The sequence below is a fragment of the Coptis chinensis genome, chromosome 3 (assembly GCF_015680905.1).
Source record: "Coptis chinensis isolate HL-2020 chromosome 3, ASM1568090v1, whole genome shotgun sequence".
Taxonomy (NCBI): domain Eukaryota; kingdom Viridiplantae; phylum Streptophyta; class Magnoliopsida; order Ranunculales; family Ranunculaceae; genus Coptis; species Coptis chinensis.
This window is the reverse complement of record NC_141458.1, coordinates 121,183,233-121,198,721: the sequence shown is the minus strand read 5'-3', so window position 1 is coordinate 121,198,721 and position 15,489 is coordinate 121,183,233. Positions and strand designations below refer to the sequence as shown.

The following is a 15,489-nucleotide window of genomic DNA, read 5'->3' as shown; positions in this document are numbered from 1 at the left end:
AAAATTTCCGAAATATCCGTGGATATATCGCGATATCCGTGGATCCGATATTTTAGAAACTGATCAAAAAACCGTATCCGATATATCCGATATATCTCGGTTTTTAGCCACATTAAGAACCAACCCGTGAGATAAATCAAGAAGAGTCCTCCATGATGATCAAAATATCCCCGAACCAACCCGTGTTTTGTATCCCCAATTTTTGTATCCCCAATCAGAATCTCATCATCTAAGTACCAATAATGTAACAATAACTAACAACTAGACTAGATCTGTAAAATCAGGATGCAACACCAGGGCAAAAAGAAGGGGACCCAAAGGGTCGCCTTGCTGAACCCCATTAGAAGAGCTGCATTACCGACATTCTATGATACAAAGAGCTGCCATCTGAGTTGACCATAGTCCATTTGAAAATAGCTCATTAGGAAAATGTATATTGGCTTTACTAAACCAAGCTAAGTACTTTCTGAATAACATTACCATGATAACTAGTCACAATATGCCCCTGTTCATCCCAAACGACTCTAGAACCATTACCTTCCGGAATCTGGGCCAAGTGAGACAATAATTCATATTATCATCATGCAAAGACATGGGAGGAAAACGACTAAGGAAAAAGTTGAAGCGTGTTGTGGTTTACTAATGCAAAATTGTGGTCCAACCAGTTTAAATTCCTGGTAAAATATTTCTTTATACACATGAAAGTCGTGGAAAGTACCTCGACAACACCTGTTACGTTGAATTGAGGGCGTAATGTTACATCGAAGATGTTGACGACAAAATAAGTATTCGTCTCAAAGAGTTTGACAATTCTATCCTATCATATAGAAATAAAAATTCACCTACCATAAACACACAGCCCAATATAGCGAGTGAATCACGAAAAAGAAACATTCCAGAAATGAAGAAGATAGAACTGAGTAATTATTGAGAAAAAAAAAAACCTCATAAGGGAAGAGTCTATTGGATGGATAGACAGGCGGAGTCACTTCTTCAATTGCCACATATGGATCCCCTAAATCCAGTGCTGTAATTCAAAATTTACAAACATAATTAGAAGCGATCATGTATGTTTCACGCCATATCTTTTGACACAAACTTAAGAAAATGGTGTCTGATAGAGTTCTAGGAGGACATCTCCCGAGGGGCGACTAGGGCCCCGACTAGAATATTTTTGGCAGTTTCTATTGTTGTAAACCCTGATTTTCATATATATATATATATATATATTGAAGTGATACAAGGCCAAACCTAATTAGGCTGTATCCTCCTTTTCTCCAAACTATTTCTCTATTAACATAAATACAATTTCACTACGACCAAAGTCAAAGCCTTAATACTTAAAACAGGATATCTACAACCAATAGTAGAAGTTTAGCAGATTTGAATCAACACCGAATTACGTTCGCGATATAGAGAATGCAAGTGTTGTCAAGCCGATCTGCAAGGGTTCCATCATTCCATGAACGACCGACATCGATACAGATAACGCCATTTCACATAATGTAAAATGCGTTTTGAAAAATTGAGATTATGAAATCTCAAATAGTCTCGTATTTCAAATCGAAAAAGAAAAGGAATTAAAATGTTAAGATGAGTAAACATTTGCAAGATAAAACAACATCTTGAGGGAAAGGCATGGCTTGAGACGAACATACCCACCCACGTAAGGATCTCCTTGAGACCCAGTCACCCATTCCCACCTCAAAAGTTAGTCTGGTAAATCATCCTCCTACAAAAATACTCCTATGAACAGGGCCGGCTCAAACCAAAGTGTGGCCTAAGGCGGATTTCATAATATTGTTATATTGAGGCCTTTTTTTTCTCAACAATTTAATAAAGAAAAATAGTATATAAGTAGTAAAAAACTAAGAATTGAGGCCTATTTTTGGGAAGTTTTTTTTCCCACCCAAGGAATTTAGTTAGATTCTTAGTTTTAGAAATTTCTTTTGGGTTTTATGATATAAGCAAAATTAAGGCCTATTTTTAAAGGTGAACTTTGGGGATTTTCCAACAAACCATGCAACTTAGGAGGCCTTTTTCAAAGCCTTGCCTTTTTCTATATGTTTTCAGTGCTCACGACATGCCTATATGTTTTCATGTCCACATTCCTCAGGCAAAACATGTGCATGTTGTGTATATAGTAGAATTTCTCAGTTTTCACAATTAGCTATTGATTGCACTCAAAGTTCTTACTTCTATTAAGGATGAAAATTTTAATAGATGGCCCAAAAGGAAACTAGTAGTTTGGAAAAGTTGCGAACCTGATAAGTACCTTGGGAAGTTGACCACAAGCAAACAAACGAACCCGCAAATAACATTCGTCTTGTAGTAAGAGGAATTTTATTAGAAATCACTTCACATACATCTTCACTGTGATCCCTGACCGGCCTAGAAGTCATTATAGGCATAAATTCTTAAGGACAGTTAATTGTCGATCTACAACAAAGTGGAAAGGACATACGAACTATACATTCACTTGATGAAAACTGAAAACCTTGTAGACATATCTCATGCCGATATAATGGAACTAAACATTCATGCTTACATACATGACGTATGATTAATAGACTTGTGTGAAGTTAATTCACATTTTTACAAAAATCAGCAGGGCATCAAGTCCAAATAAGTCTAATAACAAAATAAAAACAACCGCTACATCAAAAGTACCAATGAACCATTGGTGAATATAGCTTAATACCAAGATCTCATTCCTATAGGGTTTTCTGCTTCTAGTTTCTACTTACGCAGATGGACCACTCTGGTCCCTGTGCACCTAGACATTGTTATGAAGGCATACCCACGTCGGAGGGCGAAATACCCAAAAGACATGGCTGCATGGCCTTCATTAACATCACATATCACAAGTGCCACCAACAAAAAACAACATGAATTCTAATTATCAGTACAAATGCCACTTGCATATCAAATAAGGTGTCATACCAACTAACTAATACGACTTGCAGCACGCACACACAAACGAGTAATATTACATCACCATGAACATACTAATTAAATTAAACTTGTGGTAGTGGTAGTGAAAGCCATATAATCAGAAATTTTATGAGTCGATATGCAACTAATTTTTTTTTACTATGTTTATGTCCCCCCCCCCCCTCTAAATTCCTAGTTCTGCCCCTACATTAGACACAACCACCACGCGAATAACATTTTCGACAGACCAACACTCTCACCATGTTGAACAAAACATAGTTTATAAAAACAATCGTTAGAATTGATGGACAACACCCTCAACACGACAAACCAACATCTTCACCAAAAAGTGCATCCAATTAAAGGATGAAAACTTCCATTACTCAGTGAAACGAATAGTGAAAACTCACAATTTTAACAACAATAATTTACTCAAATTTTTTGATAAAGCAGTAAAAAGTCACAACGTTATACAATATTAATTCGCAGTAACAATAGCATATCAATAACAATGATAATGATATGTGTTACATTTCTTAAAACAAAGAAGTCTTTTTAACAAAGAAAAAAAAAACAAACCTTTATGAGTTTATGAGATGCAAACTAACTAAAATTCCATCAAAGCTAGCTGTAGTAGTGTATATGCAAAACGACCAATTTAAAAAGTTAGAGTTTTGACGCAACGCATTACAAGAATTAAAATTCCATCAAAGCTAGCTGTAGTAGTGTATATGCAAAACGACCAATTTAAAAAGTTAGAGTTTTGACGCAACGCATTACAATAATGGGAAAAAAACAAGGGTTATGATACCAATTTATACCTCTACAACATATGTAACAGATGAATTAGCTCATGGAGTTACAGGTGCCATAAATAATTGAAATAACTACAAAGAAATTGTACCTAAGTTCAGACTTATTCAAAAAGAAGAGTAGGCGAAACTCTAGACAAATTGTTTATCAACGGAATGATAGTTTTTTTAAATTTGTTTTGATTTTTAATCATTTATTTCTTACAAATTCAATAAATTGAACTAACTAAAACTCCTCAATCACTTAATAATTCACATCACAACAACAATGAAATATTCACAAAACAATTTTTTAATACACCCCCATATCATAAACAAACCCTCAGCAACTCCAATAAATTTCATGAGAAAGATACATCATCCCAATATACTAATTAAAGAAAAAATAACATCTTTTTTGAATATAAGAAACAAACCGGTGAAATTGAAGCTTGCTGATAACTACTATATTTCTTTAAAGTTGCTGTAAAGATGAAATTGTTAGCTTTGGCGGAATTTGTTGTATATGACGGTGAGTTGCGGTTTTGACCAAATTAAAATCGAAAGAGAGAAAAATTGGAAAAGAGCGAAAATTTTGGGGGGAAAGTATTTGCGCTTTGGGTTGGATTTCGGGGAAATTTTTCTTGACAAGCGTGGGCGGTCGAGTTTTTGTTTGACGGTTGTGGACCATCAATTTCATAAAAAGCTCGTCAAATATATTCTTGACGATTAGTACCAGTCAGTTCCTACCCGGGCCAAGAGTCAAAAAAACTATGTTTTCACCTAATGATTATCCCCCAAATATAACATCGCAAGTTGACAATACATATACTCGACCCAAGAGGAAGGTACGGGTTTGGCAGGACCCCTACTAGTTTATTAAAATAAATCAAACTAGTAATAATGGATTACAGGGGACATCAATCTTACCCTCCCTTACTCAAAACTTACATACAAAAAAGAAAAACGTATAAACATTTATCTAGTGACTAGATGCGTAGCTTCCATAATCCACAATTATCCAACAATAACAAAGATATGATGTTGTTAGGCACCTCACTGAATGCTTGAAAATCACTAGACCTTTGATTCGTACTAGCTAATTTAGCTAGCGCATTAGCAACTGCATTGGCTTCTCTACAGACATGAATAACATTAGCCTCTAAATAGACATAATGTCTCTAACAAAAGCCATACTGTTACAAAAGTACCATGGCTCCTGAGCTTCACCACCAACCCAATCTGCCAAAAGCATGGAATCTACTTCAACTTGTATCTTCATAAGCCCCTAGTACTGCAGATCTTAAGACCTTCAACCAAAGCTAGACGCTCTGCCAAATTACGAAAAAACGATTAAAAATGGTATTAAACTTTACAAGTTTTGACAATATGGGAACTAAACTTTTTTTTTTCGATCAATTGAGGACTAAACTTTATAATTTTTGCAATGTGGGGACTTATTACACATGTAGTCTAAATTTCTCACACGGTGTTTCATAATTCACAAATTATATATATTGTTATACACTTTCTTATCAAAGTATATTCATTCTACAACCTCATGACCATAGAAATTAATTTGAATTGTAAAACACCACGTGAGAAATTTACATGTCATGTTACACATATTCACACATTGCAAAAATTAAAAAGTTTAGTCCCTACCAAAAAAAAAATTAGTCCCCATTTTGTCAAAAATTGTAAAGTTCGTTACCATTTTTAGTCGTTTTTGGGCCAAATTATTACTCACTACTACGCCAAAGTGTTCATAAGCCCCGTGCCCAATGTGGAAGTGTGGAAACTACATTGACATGACTACATCTAGCTTGCTGGAAGCAGTTCGTTATTAAGTCTCTCCCTCATACTTTCATGCAAGTTTAAAGACTCAAAAACAAAAAAACAAAATCGAGCGAACACATCTTCTTACAACAAAACTTTCAAATTCATTCAATCCAGGTACGTTATTAACCAATCCACCTTTATCTTTCTCTCAGTCATTTCCACAAACACATATTGTGATCATTCTGTATGTAATGTATCGAACTTCAGTTCAGAGTCTATGGAGAAGATGTAACCATGGATTTTTCTCCATTTGTATTCAAACTCACATCATTTCATCGAGTTTCAAACTGACCCAGTTTTTTAATTCAGTAGATAACTCTAAGTTTCATTCTTATGGCTCTAATAGTCCCATAGGTTTTTCAACTCACTTCTTTAGTTCAAGTAATTCTTTTAGTTCCAAAACATCAGATGGCATTAAAATGGTTCAAGTAGAAAAAAGGGGTGACCATAGTGATGATAGTGATAGTGATAATGACGAGAAAGATGAGGATGAGTTAGAAGGGTTGGGTATTAAAGATGAGAAACTTATTCAGAATGTTGAAATAATTGTGGGTATTTTAAGTGAGTTTGAGAGTAGTGCTACAGAAGCAAAAGGTAAGCTTGAGAAATGTGGCATACCCTCATCAAGGGAATTGGTTTTAGAGGTTCTTTCTCGAGTTAGGAATGATTGGACGGCGGCATTTACGTTTTTCTTATGGGCTGGAAAACAAGAAGGGTATAGTCATTCGGTTCGTGAATACCATTCGATGATTTCTATACTTGGGAAAATGAGGAAGTTTGATACAGCTTGGAATTTGATCAATGAGATGAGAGGAGGGAAAGTAGGACCATCTTTGGTGAGTCCTCAGACACTTTTGATTATGATAAGGAAATATTGTGCAGTTCATGATGTTGGGAAGGCGATAAATACTTTTTATGCGCACAAACAGTTTAACTTTGAGATTGGTATTGAGGAATTTCAAGACCTTCTTAGTGCTCTCTGCCGGTATAAGAATGTTGAAGCTGCTGAGCATTTCCTTTTCTGTAATGAGAAGGCTTACCCACTCAACACCAAGAGTTTCAACATCATTCTCAATGGATGGTGTAACATGCTCGTTAACTTGGGTCAGGCGAAGAGGTTTTGGAGGTTAATGGGTAAGAAAGGAATTGTACGTGATACTGTCTCATTCTCGAGTATGATTTCTTGCTACTCAAAAGCCAGTAACCTTCATGAAGTTCTCAAGCTATTTAATCGAATGAAGCATTTGGGTGTTTCTCCTGATAGAAAGGTTTACAATGCTGTCATTTATGCATTAGCAAAAGGTAAGCATGTGAAAGAAGCCTTTGATTTAATGAAGACCATGGAAGAGAAGGGTTTCAAACCAAATGTTGTTACTTACAATTCACTAATCAAGCCTCTTTGTAAGGGTCATCGGGTGGAAGAAGCGAAGGTGGTCTTTGATGAGATGTTGCAAATGGGTTTCTCCCCGACAATTAGGACTTATCATGCTTTTTTCGGCATCCTTAAAACTGGGGAAGAGGTATTTGAGCTCTTGGAAAAGATGAAAAATGCTGGATGCCACCCTGTTAATGATACTTATATCATGTTGATTAGAAAGTTCTGTCGGTGGCATCAGATTGAAAATGTTTTCAAGCTGTGGAGTGAGATGAGTGAGAATGGATTGAGCCCTGACCGGAGCTCATATATAGTCTTGATACATGGACTCTTTTTGAATGGAAAGTTGGAGGAGGCCTGGAAGTATTATGAAGAGATGAAGGAGAAAGGATTTTTGCCAGAACCAAAAACGGAAGAGATGCTTCAAGCTTTCGCCTCTGCCAGGCAGACTGCTGGAACATTGGATTTCAATAATCAAACGGGTTTGGATTCCTCGAAAAAGAACCCCAAAGTTGTCTTGAACACGTCTAGCTATGAAAAGGATTTTCTGAAACTACCTGAAACCAGAAAGGTTACGCGGGAGAAGGGTTTCTCTTTTTGGGAGAAGTAGGATCTAGTAGTAAACTGAATGGGACTCCTCACCTAGCCCTTGATATTGACTTCCATAAAGGTTTTAATCCGGTGTGCAAGGTATATAATAAACATCATTTTTGTTATTTATAGATGCTTTTTTTCTAGATTTTTCCCAGAACTTGTTATAGTTGTCATTTGCTTGAACTCTCCTTGCAGAGTTCAGTTTCAAACAAAGAATGTTTGTTAACAAACTGCCTAAATGTTGACAATGAAATAAAGACATGCACAAAAAATAAAGGGCAATGTCTCGATTCTGAGTACTGTGCTAAGACAGACCAAGGTTAGTGTTTTGCTTAGAGCAGTTTCAAATGCGCTATTTTGCTGTAAAGATTTACTGGAGGCAAATGGAAGCTCATTGTGGATTAATGAGAAGCAACCTGCAAGCAGTGGCCAGTGATTGAGTTAGGAAATTTGATTTTGACCCTATCGAGCATTGCTGATAGTGTTTGTATAGTCGTATAGATCCTTTTATGAACTTTCGATGGCATACCCCTCACATAGTTTCTAAGTGGAACAAGTACACCCTTTTGCATTAGCCAAAGTGCCAAACTCCAAACTACCAAATGCAGCTCATACCCGCATAGGATCAACAAATGTCCTTATAAATCAGTATTTTGATTATTTGCTCGACAGTTGGGTCGGAATCCAGTTATAAGTTATAAGTACAGTGCCATTGCATAATCTAAAGAGTAGAACCCAATCGTTCCATAGAAACTCCTGGGAAGTCTCAATTTCGACACCTAATAAAATTAGGTGGGCTTGAACTGATGCAAAGTCCTAATCCTAAGCATCTGAAACGACCCAACCCACAAGCGGTTTCGGATCCAGATATAACCTGATCCGCATCAAAACTACCTGTCTAACAGAACAGTAAAAAAAAAACAGTCCGTTTACCGTTACAAGTTACACCAAATAACAAACTTTGTAATTTCTCCCGGGAAAAGATTACACCACTCCAACAAACAACAAATTAGGAAACCCCCAAATTTCCAATTCTAGGGTTTCTCTCTCTTCTCTCATCTCAAATCAATCAAATTAGTAATAAAAATCCAATCTTTTTTTATAAATAATGGATGAGCCATCACCTGAAAGCCCTTCAATTACATCTCAATCATTAAATCTTCCAGCCAACATGTCCAGACCCAATCTTTCTTTACAAACTCCATCTTCTTCATCATCATCATCATCATCATCTCATATTGACAGATTACTTAACATTGGCTACAACAATCGTTCCCCATCACGTACAATATATTCCGACCGATTTATTCCAAGTAGATCTTCTTCAAATTTCGCACTTTTCGAATTATCTCCAAATTCCAATTCAACAGATAATAAAGAGGATGGGTCTGGTACTTACCAAACGTTATTAAAAACAGTAATGTTTGGCCCTGATATTTCTGGAGGGGTAATTTCGCCAATTACACCAGAGAAACAAATGTTTAGTAGTAATGGGAAGACTAGTGGTAGTGGTAACAGTGCTAGTAATTATTCTCCTTTAACTAGTCCATCACCAAGTAGAAATATTTTTAGATATAAGACTGAGACTAAAAAATCCATGTATTCGCTTTCGCCGTTTGGGTTTGATGATACATTGCCTGGTGTTGTTACTAGTCCGGCTAAGACACCGAGAAAAGTTCCACGACAACCGTATAAGGTGTTGGATGCACCGGCATTGCAAGACGATTTTTATTTGAATTTAGTGGATTGGTCTTCGAATAATGTGTTATCGGTTGGGTTGGGCAATTGTGTGTATTTATGGAATGCTTGTAGTAGTAAGGTAAGTTTGTGTTTTTGTAGTGAGTTAGTGATTGACTTATGATGTTTTGCATATTACTGTGATTGATTGAGTTTATTATTGGTGTGTTGTTTTTATGTATAGGTAACGAAGCTATGCGATTTAGGAATGGATGATAGCGTCTGTTCAGTGGGATGGGCGCAACGTGGCACACATCTAGCTGTTGGAACTAATAATGGTACCGTTCAGGTGAGAGATTCTTTTTTTTTTCCCTTCTGTATTGAATATGTTAAGAAGTAAGGTAGTAAAGTTAGATATATACAGACAATCAGATATAGAAATGGAAAGGAATAGAATAGTATCAGATAGATGTGTGAAATGTGTGTGAAATTATCACCGTTGTTTACTAGTCTGTAGTCACAAAGCTTTTACAGAATTAAGTTGTATGGGCATCTGGGATTTTAATGGAGCTTCTGTAAGTAGTTTATAATTAAAGGTGGTTAAAGATTACATACTCAGTGCATGTTACCAACTCGTTGTTTAAGTAAAAAACAATAACTTCCAGCTGTGTGAAAAAAAAAAAAGGAATTACCTTTACCCATTAATTCCTTTTTTTGTTGGAATGACAGCAGTCAGTGTCCAAAGTCCATTATGAAGTTTCTGACATATCAATCTTTGTGAATTTGTTAAACACACCCCTATTGAAGTGTGTTTGCATGTGTTTTAAACATGCCGTGTGAAATGTTGTCCAACTCGACAAATTCCTGGAGACTGGGTTGTCCTTGTTAGATATGTGATGGGGCGCCATCTTGTGGTGGCATTTGTAGCGAATTTTATATGGGTTTCCTTATCACCTTAGACTAGTTCCTTGATTTTTATTCCTTCTTATATTGTTAATAACTTATGCAGAAAATGATTTTGTTCCATGGAATTTCAACTCGGAGGCCATTAACTGCCTTCTACTTCATTGTCATTGTTTTCTCTTGTAATTGTAACTTGAAAGTTTATCTGTTTAAATGTTGGAATCAAATCAAATATCTATTACGGTTTTTATTAAACCTTAAGGTTTGAACTCTTTTTTAGATCTGGGATGCATCTCGCTGTAAGAGGGTGAGGAGTATGGAGGGACATCGCCTACGAGTTGGTGCTCTTGCCTGGAGTTCATCCGTGTTGTCTTCAGGTAGTCGGGACAAGACTATCCTTCAACGTGATATACGAGCTCCAGAAGATTTTGTTAGCAAACTGATGGGTCACAAATCGGAGGTTAGAAATCTGTTCTGCTTTGAGAAGCTTGTATTGACTTTTTGAAGTGCAATTTTCAACAGAAAACTCTTTCAAGAAACGTACTTTTTTTACTTTTTGGTTACATGTGCTGCCTTTGTGGTACTGTTTTTAGTAACACATCCACTTTCCGTTCTGATATATCGTGTCCCAATGTTTTGTCTACATCTGGACGCCCCTAACATTATTTGTACCCAATACATTTTTCTGTTTTACCAACATACGATTCCCACTTTTTGGGTGTAATAATCTACTGTCTCCGATGTAGGTTTGTGGACTGAAATGGTCTTATGATAACCGTGAGCTGGCATCTGGTGGAAATGATAACAGGGTGAGTTATTTTCGTACTTTTTCTGGGTTACAGGATATTTATTACCATTAATTCATAATAGTTTGTATATGTGATTTACTATATTAAGTTTTTTTTCCCCTTCTGATTTGGAATCTCCATTTTTTTTTTGCAGCTTTTTGTTTGGAATCAACATTCAGTGCATCCTGTACTTAAATACTGTGAGCATACGGCAGCTGTTAAAGCAATTGCATGGTCCCCACATCATAATGGACTTCTTGCATCTGGTGGTGGTACGGCAGATCGATGCATTCGTTTCTGGAATACAACCACCAATTCTCACCTTAGCTGCATGGACACAGGAAGCCAGGTAAACTTCTTGTAGTTTCTGGTGTTTTTTCAAGTAATTTTGTCGTATGTGAGTTAAATATCCGATGGTAGATGCAATGTATTTATTCACTTCCATGAGTAAAGTGAGGTTTTGCTGTCAACCCTATATATAATGTTTCTAAAAATGTATATAATATTTGTAAATTTTTATTAATATAACTATTTGCTGATAACAGAAAATGCCTGTAGTGTTGGTATTCTGTCGTAGTACAAGTACTATAAGACTCGCTCAATTATTCTTAACATTTTTCTTTTGCAATCGAAAGTTATGCCAATGCCTAGTGAAGAACCAAAAGAATAGCTTGCTGACCGTCCTGTCCTTTTTTGTGAACAGTGTACAGTGTTGTATGCTCATCTTTCTCTTATTTATATGTTTAACTTACTGATATAAAAGGGTGGGATAGCAATGGATTATTTTCCATTACATCACTGCTTGGGGTTGTTCTGCTGTCACCACTATTCCGTCAATGAACTTAAACATATGATTTGGGGTGGGTATGCTCCTGCATCTCCAACTTTTGTATGTTTATGTGGGAGCAACCATATTTCTTACTGATTTGCTAGGAAGTAGTGAAATAAATCCAAATATTTGGAACCTGTCAATATTGGTCAAACTAAAGCACAGTGAAATAGTGTTTATATGTAGGACGAATCTGTTTTGACTCTTTTTGTGTCTTCCTGGTTAACATGTTTATTGATAAAGCAGTGTTTTCTATTCTCTCTCTGTTTTTCTTTTTGGTTTTATTTATATCAATATACATTGAGGAACCAAATATATGGAGCCTATCTTATATGCATTAGCAGAAAAACTCTGTATCTAAAGATAAGTTACTAATTTGCATATCTAAAGGAAGTATGTGAGATATTCTGACGTTAAGCATTGCTGAAATTCATGCCATTAGAGGAAGTTGGAGTCTGTCTAGTGGGTAGTTTACCAGATATTCTGATGTTACCCATTGTTGATATTCGTGCCACTAGGGGAAGTTGGAGTACCGAGTACTCTAGTGGGTAGTTTAGCTTAAATTCTTCTTTGTCCAGTAGATGACTTTGTGGTTTGATGTCCACATGTCTCTGTTTTATTAATGCACTAAGGTTGGATATCCCCTTTTATTGTCGTTTTGTTTCTCTTTAAAGAGATTACTAGCATTTTGAGATTCTAACTCTTGTAACTTATGACACAGGTATGCAATCTTGTGTGGTCCAAGAATGTCAATGAACTTGTCAGCACCCATGGCTACTCCCAAAATCAAATAATAGTTTGGAGATATCCAACTATGTCAAAGGTACTCGATTTTTTGTCCCTTGAGCTTTTGAAACAACTAAAAGTTTATGTTGTCTGTACTACTGTACTAATATATCCTCCATTTCAGTTGGCGACACTTACTGGCCATACGTACAGAGTTCTCTATCTTGCCATATCACCTGATGGTCAGGTAATTTAGTAACTCTTTCCCCCTGCTCTTATCCTTCTTTTACATTATCTTTATATTTTTTATTCTTGGATGAGGTTTAGTCGAGCTTCACCTCATTTTTTGTATTTTTTTTCGGGGCTTTAAGATTCTTATGTTCAACTATCTTCCTCTTTCAGACCATTGTCACTGGAGCAGGAGATGAAACACTTAGGTTTTGGAATGTGTTCCCTTCTCCGAAGTCTCAGGTAAATTCAGTGAACTGTATATGTATATTGCATACACATACCATAGAGAGCCTAATCATTAACACCTGATCCCAATTTTCCGATATCTCACAATGTTATAATCTTACTTTGTTGATTTTGGTCCATAACACACTAACTTTTATTGAGATATATGAACTAATATGGTGATGGTATTCTTGGTGACAGAATTCGGATACCGATATTGGAGCATCGTCTCTTGGCAGAACTCAAATCCGTTGACCCCAGCTGACTGCCATGTTGAACTCGAAAAGAATATGATTCTTGATATTGTAAAACAGATACATATTTAATTAAGTGGACCAAAATCAATCCATAAAAAACAATAAGTTATTTGGGTGGTTGACCCCTGCACTGCTGTCCCCTTGGTGTCTAGAAAAATTACTCGTAAGTTATCTCCTTAGTGTCTCAATTATCATGGTTTTGTAATTTATACTTCCCACTGTTTATGTAGAGAATAGTTGTATAGCGGGTGGTTGACTCTCCCTTGCACTGTTGTAAATCTGTCACGGGGAGTCCACAAAATTATGCAGAGGCGAACTGATACATAAGCAAGTTTTGCATGTGTAACATTTTCTTGTGGTTTGTGAATAAATTATCCTTAAAAGTAATTTCTGTTTTGTTTGGGCAGCTTCTCGGATTAGGGATATATTGTGAATTTGTGGTTGTAAAAATGTAAAAGTACTAATTAGTAATTACTAAGAAAGCGCTTCGACAATGGTTGATTCTACTACCAACAAAAAAATAGGTAGAAAATAAAAAATAGGAAATGAATAAACCCAATCAAAACGGCCCCTTATGGCATTCCCCATGAATGTAGCTATATTTCTTCCCCTCCACCGGTGCCATTTAGGACAATTTTCCTTCAAAGCTACCTTTATGGTGAGAAGGGTGACAAGGCGTTCCTCAATGCACCTCAATGCAGAGGTGACTTTTGAGTTTATGGCTGAATCTAATAATAATAATAATAATAAAAAATGAAAAAACACGCGGGAAAGGAAGGAATGAAACATTCCATCCAGAGTTCACAACTTTGTCACTTTCGTAGGAACGCTTCCTACCCTCAAAATTACAGTGAATGGTCAATTTCAAAGTCGCCATTGCATTAGGGCATTGTTTTGGAAGACATGAGGGTGACTATACTCTATTTCCCCTCAAAACTACCTGCATTGGGAATGCCCTTAGTCTTGCTCCCCGCCACCCCATCTGTATGCTGGCCGAAGATCCATCCTTTTTCTGAGAGTGATCTTGGTCAAGCCCATAACTAACCAAATTACAGACATGCCAATAGCTACTACATTTTAATAGGTATAACCCAACTATCAAATTTTGGGTATGCCAATAAAACATAAAATAGGTTGGGGCATCCCATTGTTTTCTTGGGTTTGAGTGCGACCAAGATCACTCTTTTCGGATGGTATTCCAGTATTCCACTTCCGTAGTTTCCATATCTCAATTTGGATAGAAGATGCGCCTGGTCTTGGGCTTATTGTCTTAATGGTCTTATTCAGGGATTGTACCGTTGGCCTTTCCCAATCCATGGATATTAACAACGGACTGATGGGCTTTTGTGTCACCCCAACTTGTCCAATTGGGCCGTATAAAATTATATCGATATTGATTGTCAAAGTAAAACTCTTGAATTTTACCAATGTCTTTGGAAGTTTCAGATGTAAATTAAGACTATTGTTCTCGCCTTCTCGGCATAGCAAAGTTAAAGTTTTGCTAATGGAGGTCTTCTTTTTTTCTTTTTTTTCGCTAATCGCTAATGGAGGTCATCAGTGTCTCTTAAATGGGCCATTTTCCATGTTGCAGGTGTTCATGATGTCTGAAAAATTAAGGTCCATTTTAAATTTCTCTTAACAAAAATCATTCTAAGATTAAATTCTTGTTCGTGGTAGATATCCATAAACGATTAAGCGGGGAACGCGTGCACAGATCAAGTGACTCAGTTCCTTTCTTTTTGTAGGCTCATATATTATAGACGCGTCATTTACTTACAAGTACATGTTGATTATGCAAAACTATATAAAGTTTATGAAAAATGTATAAACTTTGAGACAATATGTGAACTACTAATTTTGGGGAAACGCACCATCTCAATTCTCAAAAGGTATGATGATCCAAAATGATTCTCCATTCTCAGTTTCTTGATCATGCAGTTCGATCATATTCCCTGGCCAGATCTCCTCTCAAGTAAGTTTTTACTTCTTGTTCTACAGATTAAGGCTGGAGTGCAGGACCTGCTGTCATGAATATGGCCCAGCCGTCCAGCCCTACATGGCACAACTTTTAAGCGTTTAACAAAACTGAAACATCGTCCACTTTAATCTGTGTTCTTTATTATCTTCCCTTGCACCAATTCTTCGTTCTGTCATTTCTCGCCCTTTAGCTTTTTCTCATTAGTAAGTTATCTGTAACTCTTTCAAGAAATCGTGAACCAATTAAAACCAACCTTTTTTTTACATGTAAATAAACAAATCAACTAAACAAGGAAACAGTACCGTGCAGGTACACATAAATTAGGACTTATTTGAAGTA

The 15,489-nt window shown here is 36.3% G+C and overlaps 2 protein-coding genes across 3 annotated transcripts; both read left to right on the top strand.

Annotated features, from left to right (window-relative positions):
- Nucleotides 1-5,615: 5,615 nt before the first annotated feature.
- On the top strand, nt 5,616-7,662 carry LOC147513833 (Tetratricopeptide repeat (TPR)-like superfamily protein). The gene has a single exon (XM_086597133.1). The coding sequence runs from the start codon at nt 5,759-5,761 to the stop codon at nt 7,550-7,552; it is 1,794 nt and encodes a 597-aa protein (XP_086453259.1). The 5' UTR covers nt 5,616-5,758; the 3' UTR covers nt 7,553-7,662.
- An 813-nt stretch (nt 7,663-8,475) lies between these two features.
- On the top strand, nt 8,476-13,559 carry LOC147513832 (B-type cell cycle switch protein ccs52A-like). 2 transcript variants are annotated; one of them, XM_086597137.1, is made up of 9 exons: nt 8,476-9,355; nt 9,458-9,562; nt 10,397-10,576; nt 10,863-10,925; nt 11,059-11,253; nt 12,455-12,556; nt 12,644-12,706; nt 12,862-12,930; nt 13,117-13,559. In XM_086597137.1, the coding sequence occupies exons 1-9, from the start codon at nt 8,645-8,647 to the stop codon at nt 13,168-13,170; spliced, it is 1,542 nt and encodes a 513-aa protein (XP_086453263.1). In that variant the 5' UTR covers nt 8,476-8,644; the 3' UTR covers nt 13,171-13,559. The 2 variants fall into 2 exon arrangements, with proteins under 2 accessions (XP_086453263.1, XP_086453260.1); XM_086597134.1 differs by having other exon boundaries at nt 8,506-9,355; nt 12,455-12,706.
- Nucleotides 13,560-15,489: the final 1,930 nt, after the last annotated feature.